At 38.4% G+C, this 20,311-nt stretch overlaps 1 protein-coding gene across 7 annotated transcripts in view; it reads right to left on the minus strand.

Moving 5' to 3' along the window:
• Positions 1 to 243: 243 nt before the first annotated feature.
• thrb (thyroid hormone receptor beta) overlaps positions 244 to 20,311 on the minus strand; it is a 105,754-nt gene continuing 85,686 nt past the window's right edge. For 4 of the 7 annotated variants that reach the window (XM_016674481.1, XM_007558436.2, XM_016674479.1 and 1 more), the window contains 7 exons: positions 7,969 to 8,069; positions 7,738 to 7,885; positions 6,474 to 6,679; positions 5,513 to 5,599; positions 5,223 to 5,369; positions 4,111 to 4,369; positions 244 to 2,331 (listed from right to left, as the gene is read on the minus strand). In XM_016674481.1, coding sequence (XP_016529967.1) covers positions 2,090 to 2,331; positions 4,111 to 4,369; positions 5,223 to 5,369; positions 5,513 to 5,599; positions 6,474 to 6,679; positions 7,738 to 7,885; positions 7,969 to 8,069 — 1,190 coding nt within the window. In that variant the 3' untranslated portion in view covers positions 244 to 2,089. Of the gene's footprint in view, positions 2,332 to 4,110; positions 4,370 to 5,222; positions 5,370 to 5,512; positions 5,600 to 6,473; positions 6,680 to 7,737; positions 7,886 to 7,968; positions 8,070 to 9,091; positions 9,567 to 20,311 lie in introns of those variants that run through there. The other 3 variants (XM_007558434.2, XM_007558435.2, XM_007558437.2) reach the window with 3 other exon arrangements.

Consider the following 20,311-nt stretch of genomic DNA (forward strand, 5'->3'; position numbering starts at 1 on the left):
CTGATGGTGTTAGAGTCCCTGTTAACGGGGCGGAGCTGGTTGAGAAGGAATGGCGTGCTAACAGTCATAATGTTATGGCTGATTGGTGGAGGTGTCAGGCGTACTGTACATGACATTATGTTTGTGTTATAGTGTACATGTGTGTCACTGCCAAGCTGCGATTCAGACAGACAGACAGACAGATTCATTTCACCATCATAGCACCATGACATCACTGCTTCAGCTGGCAGTGTTGTGATTACAGAGAGCTGGAAATGAAGAGAGAACAATACTGACATGATTGGATGAGCACTCTGATCACCATGGCTGAGATCTCCACTGAAACATGACTCACTCTCTGTCCCCGTCAGGTTTTACAAGCTATTAAATATGATCATATTCACCATCTTTATATCTAAGAAATGATTTCAATGTGTGTGGGGGAGTGAGGGGTCAGGGGTCACGCACTTTGTTTTGGCAAAAAATCAAATTCGTTATGATGACCAGTGATTGTGGTTTTGGCCAGCAGTGAGATTGTGTTTGTTAGTCCTGACCAGTCTGTGGGGATGAGGATCAATTTAACACTGCATCTACTGCTGCAGCTGCTGCAGCATCTGCTGCTGCATCTACTGCTGCATCTACTGGTGCAGCATTTGCTGCTGCATCTACTGCTGCATCTACTGCTGCATCTACTGCTGCATCTACTGCTGCGTTCCCTCAGCTGTCGGCTCAGTCTGAATCTCCCATTTGATCAGCTTCTTTCAATTTAGTCTGACTTCTGAGGTGAATCTAATTTTTGCAACAAAATTTAAAAACTCTAATTTTGCATTTTTTGCTGTGGGGATCAGCTAGGAAGTTATGAGCTCTGAGTATCTTCCCTGAAATAGAGAGCTAGCACCTTAGTTTGAATCATTTTCCCAGCTGTTAAAGATTGTCACAAAGTGTTTTCAGCGTCTAGTTAGAGTACTTCTGTGTTACAAAAATATAGCTCTTCAAAAATCTAACCAAAGTAAAAAAACAATCATGCTTTATACATTCTGTTCTAAGTTATGCTGCACATTGTTTAACTTTTCTCACTGCATGGAGCCTCATCTGAGGATACAGTGTGAAATCCCTCCAGTAAGATCAGCTGGAGAAACATTTCAGGTGATTAAAACGAACAAAAAACTATTTTCATTTAAAATATTGTAGCAAAAATATTTCCTACCGTTGCAAAAGTAATCTGGTATATTACGATGATGTTTGTTTTTATTTAGATTGTGACTTTAAATAAAAAGTAGACAAAATGTATGAGTTGTTAATTGTGCAGAACAGAACATTTGGTTCTGCTTATTATAGAATAACAGCAGGAGCTGATTTGATGACTTCATGCATGTTTACCAGCTACTTTATTGTGTTTCATTTGTTTTTTCTAGTAAGTGTGAAAATAATGTAGTAGGCTTCTTTCAGCCAGCTGCTTAGCAGCGTCCAGCAGAACAGTGGGGGTTGTGTAGCACATTCCCAGCCACGCAGAGTCTGCCTGCTTTCAAAATTCAGATTTTTCTGAGAGCTTCTGAATGCAGCTTCATTTGATATGAGCAGCTGACTTTTAGAGTGAGTCAGGAGACAGTGTGATTCCTCAGGACAAACTGAATGAACCAGAAACCAAAGGGAGAAACATCAGAGCTGCTCTGATTTTCTGCATCAGGTCAACTTTCACTGAGTTTCTGTAGAACATGAAGGAAAAAAAAAAAAGACAATAACTCCATAGTTTCTAATGTTCAAACAGCTGTTAATAAAATCACCGTTATGCCAACTGAACAATTATCAAGAAAGAAAAAAAAAAACTAGAGTCAAATTGGAGGTGAGAAGTTATACGCACAAAAATAACGACAAACCAAGAAAAAAAAAAGGCTATTCACATGTACCCGCAATGTGAGGAATGATTTCATCCAAAACTAGACCAGGGAGCTAGTCCTAAACTATGGAATGAAGTGACACTCAGTAGTGCTATCAGAGAGTTCGGGGAGATGGGCCTCCGGCTGGTACCGCTGGTACCAGCAGGGTGCCCAGGCTTTGGACAACGCATGTACACACAGTCCAAACACACTCATACGCTGCCGTCCGTCAGTCAGTCCTCAAAGACCTCCAGGAAGAGCGGAGGGAACAGCTCGGTGGGACACTCCACTTTCATGTGGAGGAAGCGGCTGGCATGGCAGGCGCCGATCATGCGCAGGTCTGTCACCTTCATCAGCAGCTTGGGCCAGAAGTGCGCCACCTTGTGCTTGCGGTAGTTGATGTAATGTTCGAAGGCCAGCAGGAACTCTTCTTGGCAGCGCTCGATTCGCTCCACGCTGGTCAGGCCTGGACGATCTGGACACACAACCACAGTTACTATGACAACCAGAAGAATCCTAAATGGGTTTGCTGCAGTTAGAGGAGTAGCTAATTTTCTTTTTCTGTGAACAGGAGGCAGATGTTATAAGTTTATACTTCTTTCTGGTCCTTTTCAGTCATAATTTATTTTAGTTGTTACATGAACTGTTTATATTTATTATTGAGTGGATAAAGCAAAACTTGAAAAAAAAACATGAAATGAAAATAAAAAGTGATCATAAAGTAGGGGTGGGTGATACACACTCAAAGTTTTTTCACAATATTTTCTTGTGATGTTGTGATCATTTTAAAAGTGACTGTGATTTTTTCTAGATAGCTGTATGGCTCAGCAACGATAGACCAATGAGCACACACACCGCTCCAGGAAAACATTCCCATGGTAACCAGGTTCTTTAAGACAACAGTCATGTAACAAAGACTGATTTATATCACTGAGATGCACACAGCAATGGCATTTAGTCATATTTCCAAATGTATTTGTTGCTACACCTTTATTGAACAAACAGTGAAGACAAATAGTAAAAATAACAATCCTGACAGTTTTATGGGTTTTAAAATATGATTAATTAGAATTTATCATGACAATAAATCATGATAAAATCTTATCGGGAAAATAAATTTATCACAATAAACAGCAGAAAGTAACTTTTAAACTGGCATAAACATTAGCAGGAGTTTTGTTTGTGTTCTGATGGCTGCATGAGGACGATGTTGTGAATTGTAAAACTGAACTCATTTATTCTCTTCAGGTTCTGTCTCTCTGGCTCACACACTCTAACCAGGTTTCTAATTTAACTTCCTGTTCCACGACGTCTCTGGAACACTGAACCCGCAATGAAAGACGTGTGATGCTAAGCGCTAACAAATGCCGTTTCTTTTTATTGCTTTGCAAAACTATTTTGTATGATTTGGTCCTGCTCTGTAAACAGTTCATGTTAACTTGAATGACCAACATGGAATTCTTCTTTTGCACTTTGACCTCTCCTCAGGACATGATTTGATTTGTATTAAGGGTTTTGAGAAGGTAGATGAAAATGTGCAAATTCTTTTTTTCCCAAGATCCATGTTTAGATTCCTTCTTTCTTGGGAAGGTTATGTACAGCAAGTTCAACTGTTTTGTAGGACCATGTTATGGCAAAAATAAAACACAAAACATTTGCGACTTTTTGAAACAGGTCATTTTTTGCCAGGCGGCCTCCTGCAGGGACTGATTAAAAGTTGTTTTATTTAATTCACATGAGAAATGAGTTTTACACTAATGTACTGATTCCATGTTACAGCATTTTACTGCCATTGATTCATTCTAATACTTGTTGCTGTCTTTATGTGGGAAGTAATAAGCAACATTAAATGATAATAAAAAATGCAAGCTGTGATGTGTTTCATATTAAAACTAGAAATGCTTCCAGTGAGCAGAACAGAAGGGTAGCTTGGCCCCGCCTCCATTCTGCATGAGCAGTATTGATCTTCATTGAGGAGCACACAGACCCAAGATAGCTGGACAAAGCTCCTCACATTGATTATGTTAATTAATTGATTGTTTAATATTGATTTCATGTCAAAGCCAAGTATTCACTCACTCTGTACTGGCACTCTGTACTGGCAACAGAAGATGGAATAGTCAGTGTTTGTGGATGGCGCACACACTAAACAATCTGCTCGTTTAAAGTTTAACAATTAATATAAAAACATCTATAAAGTAGTCAAGAATAAAAACAGGAGAGGAGCAGAGCAGTGGGTTTTCATCCGGCTTACCGGATGAGAGAAGGATTACAGCCTGCAGGAGAGCCACCTCAGAGTCATCCAGGTTGAAGGAGGCCAACGACACGCCCAGATCAAAGATGGCGTCCGACACCACGCCCAGACCTCCGTTCTTCAGCTGACCTCGAGTTACTGCCATTTCCCCGTTGAGCGTGAGGGTTTCGCTGTCCGGGTCGTAGCGTACGGCCGCTCGCAGCGACATGATCTCCATGCAGCAACCCTTCAGCAGGATGATCTGGTCTTCACAAGGCAGCTGGGAACGTCGGGACACACACAGACCACGGAGTGTTACTGTGCTGCTGACCATCAGAGAGTAGAATCATACAGAGGAAGAAAAACTCAACACCGACCACAGAGAAGTAACTCAACGCTAGCAATGCTAATGGTGGCATAATGCTAACAGCATTAGCATTAGTGTTGTCTACAAAGCATGGAATAACTTGAGACAGCCAAAGACTAAAGTTTTATAATTTGCTTTAAAATGCAAATTACAATGAATATTAATACCAGTCGTCATATTAAATATGTAATTTAATTTAAGCTTTCAAGATTACAAGAATTTTTCCAATAACTTCAACAATATTTACTTATTATTATTCTGTATTATGTGTAGCATCCCTTTTATTCTTTGTTTATTCATATATTTTGAATTATATTTTATTATCTTTAGAGAAAATTATGTAAAAAAAAAATCCTATTTGACAAGAGAAAATATTTCTTCTTATTTTTAATAATTAATATAAACGGAATAATTTCAATAATTTAATGAATTTGTACAAATAGAGAAATGTATTTTCCTTATTTATACAGATTTTTTTCTCGATCTGTAGCAAACTGTTGGTTTGTTCCATTTGGTTAAACCTTTTCAGAATGTGTGTATAGTTTTGTTTCATCATTATAGAAACATAAATAATACACCTTTTGGTGCTTACTTGGGAAAACTACAACAGATTTGAAGGTAAATCTAAAATAATATTCTTTAGTTGTACAACTTTGACACTGAAAAGTGTCCAAATTATTTCCAGTTTTTTCTTGGTGCTCTTAAAGCTTTGGGTCAGTTTTTTGCCGTGTTGACCAGCAGCAGAGCTCTCGCCTCTGACACCTACCTCACAGAACATTGGCAGTTTTTTGGCAAAGTCCACTACTCGGGTTATGGCAGGGGTGATAATTTTTGTAAACTGACTGAAGGCTTCAATATCCACTTTGTTTTCCTCAGCTGCATTGACCATGGAGGCTTGACCACAATCCTCAGGCTAGAGGACAGAGAACAGGGAAAAGTATCCAGTTTACATATTTTATGATTTGTATTTTATTAAAATAACATTCATGTGTCGATGTTGGGAAACTAGTTTGGGGACCGGTTATGATTTTATTAGTTATAGCTGCAGATTCTTACCTTAGTATCCTTCACCCCTGCTGCACTCTGGTCAGAAGTATAGAATAAATTACATGTTATTTCATTAAGAAGCATTGCTTCCTCGACCTGTTGGATGATCAACAGGAATCGTGAAGTTTCAATGAAGAACCCGTGTCAAGTCAACTAAGAAGAAAACAAGTTAAACTGAGGACAGATGAAACGTGAGCAGACAGAAAACAGGCGCAGAGACGAAGGAGTTCCAGCTGAGTTTCTGTGGCAGGATTAAAACACGGAAGTTTCCTTTAAACAGTCACATTCTAATTTTAACAAGAGTCACTATTATGACTGTTACTGGGCTAATTTTACACAAACATGGTTTTAACCATGAGAGACATGAGAATATTCAGATAAGAATATTCAAGTTCAGAACAAAAACATAACGGGGCTGAATATATAAATGCTACAAAAACATAGTTGGAATCCTGCCACAGAAACTCAAGATGAAATTCCCAGCAGACAGACTTAATCTGAACAAAATTATTAGATTAAACAGAAAAAAGCAAATTTGTTATACAAACAAAATAACAAAAACAGCTCTGAAGCATAAAATCAGAAGCTGCTGAAGAAAGAGAGAGAAAAAAACGACAACAAAAGAGAACTTTAAAAGTAAAATTGAGTGATTAGTAGCAGCAGTTAAAGGTTGTTGCTTAGAGGCAGAAAACATGACAAAAGTAAGATGTTCCATTTTAAATAAGTGCTGCTGCGTTCAGGAACACTGTTTCCTTCGTCCAGCTAACTCTCCTCACCTCCTCTACAAGGAGATACAAAAACAACACATGGATATATTAACACAGGGAGCAGTGGAACAGTGGCTGTGGAGGCAGAGGGGGAACAAGGCTGTGATGGGGCTGGGGGCTTGGATGAGGCAGAGTAAATCAATGCAATGATGGCTGTGGTGAGGAAGAGGAGGGGGGCGGGAGGGGGGGGGGGGGCGTCTCACCAGGAATTTCCTCTTCTGCTTCCAGTGGTTGCCCTGAGCATTGGTGGACATGTGGGCCTCCGTCACCAGGCGGATGAGCTCCCACTCCTCCTGGGTGGGCTCCAGTCGGTCCCACGCCGTCTTCTGCAGCTCCTCCCTCCGCCGGCGCTCCCGGTTCTCCTCGATCAGCTTCCGCTTGGCCAGCCTCTTGCTGTCGTCCAGAACCACTGGAGCCGAGCGCAGCGGCGGAGAGCGGGGATGATGAGAGCAGACAGGAAGAGGAAGAGGAGGAGGAGGAGGAGGAGGGGGGGGCAGAGGGGGGTGATTCAGCTGACTAAAGCTTACACATACTCTGCATTCACAACCAGCAAACGTTTTATTGTTACAGATGAATTATGAGACTTATTGATTTGTCTCTGAAATGAATAGATATTATGGACAGACATAATTTAAGATGAATTTTGTTTCTTTGTTTTCGATCTGATGAACAGCAGAGAACTGGAAATACAATTTCATAAAGATTTTTTTCTTTTTACTAATAATAATTAATAATTTTAGTTTTTTCAGTTCTTCTTACTGCATAGATTATAAGTAGGCTTCATGTTGAGGGTTGTGTTTGTTAGTTACATTACATTAGTTGTGAATTAGAGCTCTGTAATTTTAAGGGTTTTTTAATTAAGCTAATCTGTGATATACAATAAATAATCAATAATTTAGAATATTTCTTATGATTGAGCTAATATTTCATTTAAAAAGTTTTTATTTTGTAATTTATTCTAATCCTAAATGTCATGTTTCATTTGCTATAAGCAAAAAATGTTATATTTAAATTGAATATTTAACAGAAATTTTAATGGCTGGTATGAATAAAGTGGATGTACTAATTAAAATATTGTTTCTTAAAATTTTTTATATTTTTTTTTGCTTTCAGGAGGAAAATATTCACCATGCTGAATAGCTTTGTTTTATTTATACAGAAAAATGCATCAAAAATACCAAGTGTTGAATGAAGTTTTGGTTTATGTTGAATAAACAATAACTTTATGGTGCAGTGGAACATTTTTTTGTTATTATAGGCATCCAGTGTGTGTAAATGACATCAACGTCCAGTTTGCGCAGATTATTTGAAACAAAGGTTTTAGTGTACAGATTATCAGACATCCCCCGGGTTTTAAAAGGATTTAAGATGAATAGGTTAAGAAACTATTACACACACACACACCCACACCCACACACACACACACACATTAAGACAAACAAAAACAATAGGAGTTAATGTACTCACAGTCTGTTGCCATTCCTACTGCTATGCACTTCTTGAAGCGACATTCTTGGCACTGGTTCCTGGTCACCTTGTCGATGACACACTTCCCCTCGTACTTGCAGGCGTAGGTCGGGTTCAGGTTCTTCTGAATGGTTCTCCTGAAGAACCCCTGCAGAGGAAGCGGCTGCATGATCAGGGCTGATCAGCAATAGCAGCAGCTGCGTAACATAAGCAAAAGGCCCGTCATGATACCTTGCAGCCTTCGCATGTGATGCAGCGGTAGTGGTAGCCTGTGGCTTTGTCCCCGCACACTACACACAGCTCATCCTTGTCCAGGTAGCTCGGTATGTAACCTGCAGGCAGAAACACAGAACAGGGACAAACTTTATTGTGGTTGTATTTAAAGCACAGAATTTAACTGTTCATGAGTAACAGTTACTCATAAAACTCCTGTTTTTCAGATGCAGTAGAGCTGATTTGCTGCTGAGCACAACAAGTGATGCTAAAGAACTGCTGGCATGTTTTAAACTTCTACATTTATTCACTTACAGTAGTTCTTCGTCAGGAATGCAGAATTGTATGCTTAGAAAATTTGATAAAGGGAGTAAAATCTCGAAATGCAAAAGTTTCTCTATTCTTAAGCAGAATCCAGACTGGTGTAGAAATCTGGGTTTTCTTTTAGGTTTTAACTTGATTGATTTTCTTTTGTCTGATTTATGGAAGAAATGTAAAGACATCAAAATGAAACTACTGTAAATCACACACACACACACACACACACCCACACGCACGCACGCACGCACGCACGCACGCACGCACACTATTGTCAGTTTCTACCATATGTGAGTAACATATCATGTTAAATGTGTTGTTATGTAGAATCCCAACCCCAGATTAGTTTCTTTTCCTTCCAAAGTAATCTTCCAGCTAACTTCGTTAACATCTTGCTCTGGCCCTAATGAGATCAGAGCTTGGAGCCGGTCAGTCCTCAGGATCGGAGGTGCACAAACTGATCAATATCTATTTAGGGCTTTATTAAAAGACAAAAAGAAAAGAAATAATGAATCGAACATCAGCCTTCTGTTGCCTCAGCATCAATCAATACAAAACCTAAACTTGCCTCAGTCAAACCCTCTGGAGCCGCCTACCACCGCGGGATGCCAGGAGTTGTGGCTTCATGCTGATCGCACTTAATTTAAAAAAGCCGCACAGGATCGATTCATAAATCACTACAGAGTCATCACTAATAATCACATAGATCTAATCAAAGTAGCTCCTGGAGGCTGGCTTAATCAATACAATATATGGATTTGGACATGCAGCAGTTGACTCCACTCATACAAATCATTTTGACGCCGAGGTCCAGATGCCATACCTTTTCTGTGGGCCCCTTGCATCCACTGCAGATGTGAATAATCAGGTTTAATCTCAGGAAAATACTCAGGCTGATGGTGGAAGTGGCTGAGAGGGACCTCCATGTTGCAGAACTCGTTCTTAAAGGAGGAAGGGCCGGCAGCGTAGGAGCAGGAGTAGTGCTGGCCGGTGGGCCAGGCCTGCTCCATGCAGGGCGGGTGATGCAGAGGCTGTGGCTCGTAGTGTCCGTACCCGGCCCCCTCTCCGGGGTACATGCAATGCTCCCCGCCACCCTGAACGGCGTAGCCCCCGACCCCAGAGTGGGGCATCTCGTACATGTCCGGTATGCAGTAGTTCATCATGAAGAGCCACAGAGTAGCAGAAACTAACCTCAGATCTCTTCTCTGGAGTTAAAAACCAGGCAGGATCAACCAATCAGGCTAAATAGATGAAATATCCATCCTCAACCTCCAAAAAAACAAAAAACAACCCCCCCCCCCCGAAAAAAACAACTTCATCAAGTTGCACCAAAGAAGAACAACCATTTGATCCAGCAAATCCACGGAGCGCAGACTACACCTAGCAACTGCCCCACCCGCCACCACCCGGCCGAATTGGGAAGCAGAGATTTATGACGACGTAGGCACTAATCTCACACTCCGCAAATCCTTGATGTGCCACTTCCACTGGCAATGTCACAGATTAGGATCTTTGTGTGCCGCACCTACAGTAAGCACTGAGCCAGAAGATCCAGGGTGGAAAGCAGCTCCAGACACACACAAGTCGACGTGATGAAGAGGAAGAAGAATCTTCACCCAAACAGCTACTATTCGAACTGAAGCATGACTTTACAGACCTCACACTTCTGTTACCTCCAAGACTCCCCAAATCCCCTTACTGTGGTTCTAATAGCTTGGCTTGTAGATATATTTATTGAGAAAGCACAACTAATTAAAGTGTACAATCAGCGAACAATATTATTTCATTTCTGATTGAGAAACAAGCTACAAAAATAAACTCACACACTCTGTCCATGCAACAATACATACAGTAAAAATTATATTTAGCATTTCATTTGACACAGAGATTCAGAAGGTCAAATTATGAGACAAAATGATTATAATAAAATCATTAAAAGATTTGAAACAAGGCAGATAATTTTGATCACTTTCATGGGGACAATATCTATCTATCTATCTATCTATCTATCTATCTATCTATCTATCTATCTATCTATCTATCTATCTATCTATCTATCTATCTATCTATCTATCTATCTANTATCTATCTATCTATCTATCTATCTATCTATCTATCTATCTATCTATCTATCTATCTATCTATCTATCTATCTATCTATCTATCTATCTATCTATATTTTTTTATTGTCTATTACTAATTAGGAGCACTTGGGTAACATGATGAGGTCATGGTCCATTTCAGATAATATGCTTAGTCTGAACTCAGCCATATTGATCAGGCTCCCTGTTCAATAAAGAGGGATAAGCTTTAATACGATCAAGGCTTTTTATTGAGATTCTGAGGTAGAAACATGAGGTTGCAGGAAGCAGAACACACTGAGCAACACACACTGATCTGTCATATTTACTTCATCTATTTCAGCACTGGATGTTCAGATGACTGAAATAACCTCAGTGATTCCAAAGCTGAGCACAAGAAAACATTCAAGCTTAGAATGACAACCAGAACCAGACTGGAACTCCCAGTGCTGGTTCTGGTGAAGCAGTTGAGATGCGTTCAGGTACCATCCTGAGTCAGACAGAGCTGGAGTGAGCTGACTGCACATGGGCAGAAAGCGTTTCCCATGCAGGCTGCTGTTTTATGATGACCACAGTAGCAAAAAGATTTTCTCATAAAAATCACCACAGAATGTTCTGTGAAGAGGTTTTGAGCACATGAGTCTGTGAGGTTTGGACTGTTTCTAATTGCAGCAATTATGTGACAAAGTTTATGAAATGCACCTTTAGATCATTGCTAATAGAGACTTATTTAGCTGTTCCTAACTCAGACAGGTAAACATGAACCTGCTCCAGTTTGTTAAAATGTGCTCTGATTACCAAAGTTTGAAATAGTTACTGATAAAAACCCGCTGGCGTTTCCTCTGCCTCCGACAGACCGACACACTTCCTCTCTTTAAACAGTGATTCTCTGTTTTTCTTTTTCTTACCACTCTTATGAAGCTAACACTGTTTTAAAACTACAGTTGGGAAACTGTTAGCAGCTGGTTGCATCCAGAGTACCTGAGCAGGTAGCCTGACTAACCAGGAAGTGCTCGCTGTGCTCCTCAAATATTCTAACAACCACAGTTACTCAGAAACTGCTGCTAGATTTAGTGTCTCTTTTATATTTGTCAAAATGTCAAAATCAACATGAAACAAAATTTTATTGGGAGTTTTGTTATCAATATGGTAAATGAATTTCTGCAGTAGCGATAATAGTGACATCTGTTTCCTTCTCCACATAAATACTGGACACTGATGATATTTTCCTTCAGGTTTTCCCGCTTAGAAAATCTCCCTCCAGCTGCTGTCCAGCAATAACAATTTTTAAAGTAACCTGAAGATGAAGCTCTGATAAGAAAACTATTTATTTCAGTTCAGTTAAATAAAGATCTCAATTCTTATTGTTGGTTAGATAAGACAGTTTAGTTTGAAGAAACAAGCCTCCTGTATTCTTGTGTTTCTTAGTGAATCAAGGGAAATAATAAAATAAGCAATATTTATTAGAGGACTACAATATAACTGCCATTTATAGTCACATTCAGCTGAAATTCAGGTTGATTATTGATTAAAGTTTAAATTAAGACCAGGTTGTTGGATGCTGCAGATTTCTGCCCAGGTCCCGCTTGAAAATGAGACTGTGGTTTCACCTGGTCAAATGAAGAAAATAATAAAAGCTGACCATCACAGCCACTCAGTGTTAACCTGGGAATCAGAGGCAGTTATACATAAAAACTGTTTCATGTATAGAACAGCACAGATCTCTGTAAACGTGCCTCATCTAACAAGAAAAGCACTAATAATTCTTGCTCCAATAAACAAACCCTAACTATTATACTTTGAGACACACTTTAATTCCCAGCTAGATCATGATCAGCACAGGCGCTGATAATCCAGTAATGCAGCTTAAACCTTGAGACAAAAAGCCTGACAAAGTGATTATGGGTCCAGATATAATATGACGCTTAAAGTGTCTTAAATACGTTGACTTGTGTTGAAGCAACAAGCAGCAGTGCAGAGTGGTGGCTTTTTAATCTCATTAACTGTCGAGTACAAAAGGACTTGCATTATTAGGATGCATTGTTGTTTGGCAGTTTACACATATGCTGCATCATTAAGCCTGACGTTAGCGATGTGTGATGGTTTACCAGCTTCAAACCGTCGTGAGCCGTTAAATAGTTTACACAGTAAGCAGCTGCTGTGTTAAAGCAGCGAGCTCAGAGAGTCCTTTAATTAGTCGACTCAGAAAAATGTAAATGAACGTAGTTAGATGAGCAACAACTATTCCATTCTAACAGCTGAGTGGATTCATGGCAAAAAGATTGTTTCATTCAAAAAAATACTTTATTGATCCCAAAAGAAAATGAAATGTTGTTGTAACTCACTGATTCAAAATTCTTCAGTTGTTATGAGGGGTATAATTTTCACAAAGTAATACGCAAGATGTTACTAATTCCATGCAAGTCATGTTCAGTCCTCACCAGCAGTGTCTACAACAACATTAAACACAACTCTGGTTAGGTTGAGCACAAGCTACCTACTTAGAAGCAATGCCGCTATTGAACTGAACTCCTACATTAGATGTTACTAATTTAACCATTTTATTGCTTTTACAAGTCAGTCATGAGCAACAACAAAAAAATGCAAATCTTGCAATGTAACTAAATTCTACAAAACAATGACAATTAAATAAAAATGTGTAAAATAAAATAAGTGACTGCATAAATATTCCCTCCTTCCAGTCAGTATTTGTTATTTGCCCCTCTGGCTCCGTCCCAGCAGGGAGTCTGTGTGGATCGCTCTCAGTCATTCTGCTCATCTGGACGCTGAACTTTTCCTCCATTCTTCCTGCTGAACTCCTCCAGCTCTATCAGGTCAGCTTTAAACAGGTTTGGACTTTGACTGGGCCACTCCAGAACCTCCCACTTGTTGTCCATCTCTGTGTATCTTTAGCTGGAAGCTTCGGGTCGTCGTCTTGCTGGATGATAACTGTCCTCCAGGATGTTTCTACATTTCCCTCAGTTGGTCTTCATTCCACTCATTGTGATCTATCACCAACTTGCTGGACCTCTGCTAGGGTAAGTCAATCACTTTAAGGGGGGTGACTATTCATGCAATCACTTATTTTATATTAACGTGTTATATACAGAAATCAGTTTTCACTGTAACATTAGAAAAAAAAATATATATATTTTTTTATTTGTTACTGTAACAAAAACATAAAACTGTAACATAAAAAACTATATATATAATATATATATGGTCAGAAAAGCCAAATTTAGTTGACTATGATTAATTTGTTAAAGCAATAAAATAAAACGGGTAAAACATGGCAGGGTTGGATACTGTGTGTTGGCACTATTTATGAATTCATGTTTTGAGATTTTTTTTCAGGTAAAACATGAACATTTATCAGGATGAAATAAAGTTGGGGAAATCACATTTTAAGGTGAATTGTATTTTAAACCCAAAATACCTTAGCTAGTCAGTTTTAAGTCATAATTCTAGTTACTGCAGTTAACTTTAATGCAGGACACAAACAAAATAATCAACAGAATGGCTCTGTATGGAACCCAGGAAGAATAGCAGTCTTCTTTGGGTGAAAAAGATCTGATCTCTTTGTTCTTGACAATAATCAATCCTTTTGTCTGAAAATATTTTTTGAGCTGAATAGTTCACAGTCTCCAAAGAGAATGGTTTGGATCAGTAAACCAAAAACTGAACCCGGCTTAAAGAACCTCTGAGTGCCACGGTGGGGAAACAGCTGCTTTATGAGACTTCATTTCTACTGGAGAAGCAGCTATGGCACATTTTAATACAACATCATGCTAAGACACACAAAAGCAACAAGCCACATACAGATAATGCAGCTCCCCCTTTACTATTCCATCCGCTCCATGTTCCACTTTGTACTCATAGACAAACTATCTGTACCTTTGAAAACCAATTTATCTTGGCTGATATTTAAGTATTTTGATGAATTACGGACATATTCATAGGAAAGTAAAAATGTGGATCACACTGCAGTAGAAGGCTGATTATGAAAAAATAAATCTGGAAAAGCATGAGATGGTGAAGGAGTCGACTGACCGACACCCTTCCATCATGATGCTGTTGAAGGCCTGCTGGAACTCTGATGTTGTAAAACTCTCCTACAGAATGCTGTCCTCACTAATGTCAGTTTATTTTTCATGCTATTACCTGTACATTAACATAAAAATCACTGAATTAAAAATATTGTAACACAACACAGAACAGTAGTCTTCACTCAGTCACAGTCCTAATCGCTTGAATAGAATATCTGGTAGGGAATTATGTTTCAGATGCATTGTGTTCATGTTCTGTGTTCTGGTTTGGACGTTCAGAACAACTTCCTGTTCTTTACATCCACAACTGATGTACTGTGGAACTTTGTACATCAGTTGTGGATGTACAACTGATGTACCAGAACCAGAACCAGAAATCAGCGTGAGGAAAATCATAATTCATACTGGCATCACAGCTGCTCTAGTGCTTTTAGCTGCTCAACAATCCGCTGTTGTTGTTCTCTGCCTTCATTTACATCTGTCTCTGAATACAAGACAGAGACAGGTCTGGCCTGCAGACAGATCACTGATGGAACAAAAATACTTCCATGGAGTCACAGAACATTATCTGCTTTAAAAACCAGAGGACATGTCCACCATGTCCATCTGACATGGACATTTTCTATACATTTACAATAGATAACTTGTGTGTCTTTGCCTCTCTAAGCTTTCGTTTGGCTCACTCAAAATGTTCCACTTGTTTAGATTCCACAAAGCTGGTCATTTAGTGACAAAGTTACATAAAAGATCAGCTGAATTAACACATTTAATCTTTTTATTTTTAAAACACACCCACCATTCTGGAAGCATGTTATGTATTAGTGTTACTGCAGTTTTCGGTCATGTATGTTGAGCTGTTTGACATATGATGATCCAGATTCTAATGACACAGAAATTTAATATTTTATTAGTGCTTCTGTAGAAATCATAGTAGAATTCAATATTGAAATATTATAATTTCAATATTAACTGCAAACTCACTTAAGATGAGAAAAATCTTGAATTTATTAAAGAATATTAATTGGAGTTAATTGGAGTATTTGTAAATCATTACTTTGTTAATCTCACAGTAATATCGGCCTTATGGACGTTTAGACAAAGCATTAAAAAAACCTAAATAACATTCATGACTAAATGAATGTTTTAATGTAAGTAAGGCATCAACATGAATATGTTAGAGAGGCTTAGTGTGGGGTTAAGGCTGGGCTAATTCAACAAGTGTCACTGTGTCACATTTGGATTCAATCAACATGCAGCAGCTTTTCAGAGACAGGTCCTATGAGGCAAATCTGCTTGCAAAGAGGGCTTGATACCAGTTTAACTTTTTGATGAGGTGATGTCCTTGACTGGGCCTAATCTTGTTTGCAGTTTCCTTAACAACTGTCGGCAAACTGTTAAGCATCCATCAGACAGTTTAGGGCAAGTCAATACTGAAACAATCTGTTGTCTGATCTGGCTGCACCTTACGGTGGGTTTCAGGACCGCCTATGCTCAAACTATTCCCCTTATGTTTTTATTTAGCTGAATGGTTGTCAGACTGATGATAATATCTTGTGTATAGCTGCAGGAAAATCAAAATCTAATTTGCAATTTTAACATACGGATCAGCTGATCTTTTATGTAACTTAGTCATTAAAAGCTTTTGTACTACTGGCAATGTATGCATAAAATCAGAACTTATTCAGAGCATCAGCATGTAAATAAATGTAGCTTTTTATATAATTGCAGAGCTTAAAAAAATTTAATTAATTTGATTATATTGAGATTTTTTTTTTCATCAGATAAATTCTAATTTAAAAGAGGCTCTTAATTTTTTTTAAAATTCATTTTAAAATATTATTTTATTATAACAAAAGTTATGAAAAACTGTTCAGAAATGCACGGCACCTTCTGAAGCACAGCTCAGCTGTCAGTTTTAAACAAATGAAGGTAAAATGTGATGGACTCACCTTACCGGTCAGAGAAATGTGCATCACTTCGTTCTTCTGAACATGCTCTAATGAAAAAGAGCTGGAAATCTGTTTCCACAGGTAGAACGCATGTTATCCTATCAGAGTAAACACCTGGAGAACCGTCTTGTGGCAGACTCCAAGTATTCCTGCCACACAGGTGGATGAAGCGCCATGGCCTCTCTGTTCCAGCTAACACACTTGCTCCTTCATGCCTCTGATTCCTCATCATTTTTCGCCGCCGTGCCGACGGGATCATAGTTTCCCAGTCAGAGGCGCCTAGCTGCAGTGGCTCAGCAAAGGGCTTTTACACAAATATATTCCCTCCCTGATTGATCACTTTGCGACTCAGGGGTTCAAAGCCGGTCATGAACAATATTTGGATGTCAGGGATCTCTTCCACCCAGGGGCCCTCAATTAACACGACGCCCCGTGCCAGATGTCCCTGGCTACTCCGTGTTACCTGAGGAGGCCACATTAGATGAACCTTTCCCTGTGAAGTTCAGGGTAAGCTCAGGGGAGCAACAGAAGGCTCCCAGGTTGAAAGTTGAAGTTGGAGCGGATTATCCGCAATGTCCCCATGGCTCTCTTTCATACTACTCTAGTGTTTTTGTTTCAGAGCGGTCAGCAGCGGCTCTGTTTCACTGAGGGGCTGACCGCGTGTCACAGAGAAAAATACCGTTGACCTCCAAACATGCGACTGCTACACAACAGCTTTTTTCTGGTCCTTTCACAAAACAGCAAACATTTGGTAAATAGTCAGAAAACACACTGTTAAAAAGTTGATCTATTAGAAGGTTCAACTTTTAAGGTCAAGTGATGCCGGCTCATTACGCAACTCTCTGCAGCTTTTCTTAAGATCCTAGTGACTGCAACGAAAACCAAAAGTAGGAAGCACTGCTATGGCAGATAACCGGCATTTATTGTTACTGTATACATCATGTATATTTCTCAACTCTTTTGACACCTTGATTAAAACTACCACACCACTAACTTCACCAGATAAACTTCCCATAATCCTGTGCTGCATCGTTATCACTGTCACATGACCAAACAAACATCACATGATCAACCTCCTTCCCTCCTCATCCAGAAACAAACAGCAACAAAGATGGTAAAAATATTGATTGTTAACATATATATATGCTAGAAAATGACTAATATCAACCAATACCAATGTTAGTGCTGATACATGATGGATCCCTAACATGTTGTGTTCTACTGGTCACTCTTAGAGTGGAGAAAAATTTTAAGCATGTCACCAAACATAAAGTCATTATATCTTACATACAAACTGCAATTAAAGGACAGGTTTATCCTAATTTTTAAAATCTCAACTCCAACCTTTGTTTCATACATGCAAACATTTTCTCCTATAAAACTATGACTGTATTTAACTGTGTGTTTTTCCAATAGTTTTTTGGATCTTACTTCCAGGACTGAACCCAGCACAACCAGGACACCAACTCTTCTTCTGCTGAGGGACTAGATTTAGAAATGTCCTCTCCAGTCAAACTGGGGTTTAAAGGAAGAAATGTGTTTGGGTCAGCAAATTAAATTACAGCTTCATAAATTACAATCAAATTCAAACATTTCTAACTTGTCAAATTCCTGTTGGAACCCTAATGCAACAGACAATTGACAAGAAAGTCATGTGTTCCACCTGCCACCTGTCGGCTCTGCATTAATACTGAACATAGTCTGGCACTCTGCTGTAATGTTCACACTGTGTCAGAACCACAGAGTTAACAAACTGTATGTGCTTCCAGAGTTTCTCTTTAATTTGATTTTTAGAAAATAATAAAACTGTAACAAACATTGTCAAAAATGACAAAACAGAAGTAAAAATTGTAGTCCTTCAGTTTAAACTAAATTCTGAGATTATGAATGGATACATATCATCATTGTACTGGATTTCCATACAGATACACCATTTATTTATTCTAACAATGTAATGCAGTTCAGTTCAGCTTAAGTTTGATTTTTACTTTATGTGTTTATTTCAAACATATTTACATTCACAATTCAGATACCATGATATATAGTTAGATAACTATCTGTTTGAAAAGGAGGTAGGCAAAAGTATAAACTTATTTGACCTCTTTCTTTTATGTGTATTATTTTTACACATTCTTTAATTAAAGCAAAGAAAAAAATCTAATGAAAAACAATAAAAACCAACAAAACAAAAATAAAAATAAAATACACCCAGCTATTTATTCTAAGAATGTAATTCAGTTCAGTTTAGTGTTTTCAGGTAATGATAATTCACAACACATATCATCTCAAGGCACTTATAAAAAGTCAATCAGTTATTGATTATTGATTGATGACAGGAAATTCATCATCAGTGCATCAAGTTCAGTTTAATATTCAAACTGGTTCAAAAGTTTTGAAGCAAACCCAGCATTCACTTGTAGCAACAATTGCTCACATTGTGTTGCTGACTTTGCAGCACTCCCTCAGGCTGAGCATGCATGTAGCGACAATGGAGAAGAAAAACTCCCCTTTAACAGGAAGAACCCACCAGCAGAGCTATAATTATTAATTTATTAATATGTACACCTGCATTTAAAGCTACTCAGCAACACAAAATCCAAAATGCTGCATTACATATCAGTACAAACAGACGTCTGAACAGCCTTCTTGTCATGACTCATATCTCATGACCATTCAGAGTAATTTGACTGGATCATGTGTGAAAAACAGGAAGTACTGCTGGAGCCAAGCTTCAGTGTATGGATGCTCTGACTTCTCAAAGCTCATAACGGTTACAGCAGATGAGCTGGTTCTGGTTTCTTCCTGTTAAGTGGGAGTTTTTCCTCTCTACTGTTGCTACAGCAATCCCTTATACTGATCACGCGATCAGTATAAGGGATTGCTGCAAAGTCAGTGACTCAATGCAACCTGTCAGGTTTCTTTTCCTCCAGTTTGAATAATAAACTGAACTTGATGTATTGTTTGATTATATATCATATAAGGTTATATATATAGCTGCATATAAACTGCATGTTTATCTTGTGAAGTGCTTTGAGAGAACACTTGTTGTAAAAGTCAGAACAAACATATTTAACTGTTTAAATTTAAATCAAAATGGCTTCCACTCCACTAACTAATCCAATATTTCTGATGAAAACAATTTTATTAAATATCAGTAAAACAGATTTAAAAAAAATCCAGCTGCAGCCAGATACATAGAAGTTCAGATAAAATTCAAAGAAATGAAACAGACATCTTGTCTAATCTGTCAGTTTGTCCTTCAGGTTCTGACTTGGGGAGTTTAGTCATTTTGTACGTGTCCTCGGTTTTAAACCAGATGAACTGGGTGTGAAGCTATTTCCAGTTCGGCCATTTCCCCTCCCTCACAGAAGCTGCTCTCCTCCTGGGTCTGACTGAACAGACTGAATTGATCCAATACATTCTGGTGTTTGGAGAGTTTTTACTTCATAGTTTCAGTACTGTGTAGGAAGTGACATGTTGACTATATACAAATCATAATCTACTAAATTAAAAATAAACTACAGACTGAGCTAACAAGTCAGAACACTACATTAGTGTTTCTCTTATTTACTTTCTTTCTCCAACTGCACAATTATTTAAGTCAGTTACTAAATATATTTGATATCAGAATAATCTACATTAAATAAGAAAATGTCTCTTTGGGATCATTTCATAAATGATTTCCTTTCTTTTTACTTTCCTTCCTGCTGTAAACCATTCATGACTTTTTCTTTCTTTGGACTTCACTGGTAAAGTGAATTACAGTACCTATTAGCCTCTTACAATTCAGTCATGAGCAACAAAATGTGACTTTTTTGATTAAAAATGACAGAAAATAAGTTTTCAAAGTGAAAACTGAATAATAATGAATTAAAAATATTGACCATACAGTAAGTATAAATTAGTATAAATATTCCCTCCTTCCAGTCAGTATTTGTTATTTGCCCCTCTAGTTCCGTCCCAGCAG

Source organism: Poecilia formosa, unplaced genomic scaffold (assembly GCF_000485575.1).
Source record: "Poecilia formosa unplaced genomic scaffold, Poecilia_formosa-5.1.2 Scaffold96, whole genome shotgun sequence".
Lineage (NCBI taxonomy): Eukaryota > Metazoa > Chordata > Actinopteri > Cyprinodontiformes > Poeciliidae > Poecilia > Poecilia formosa.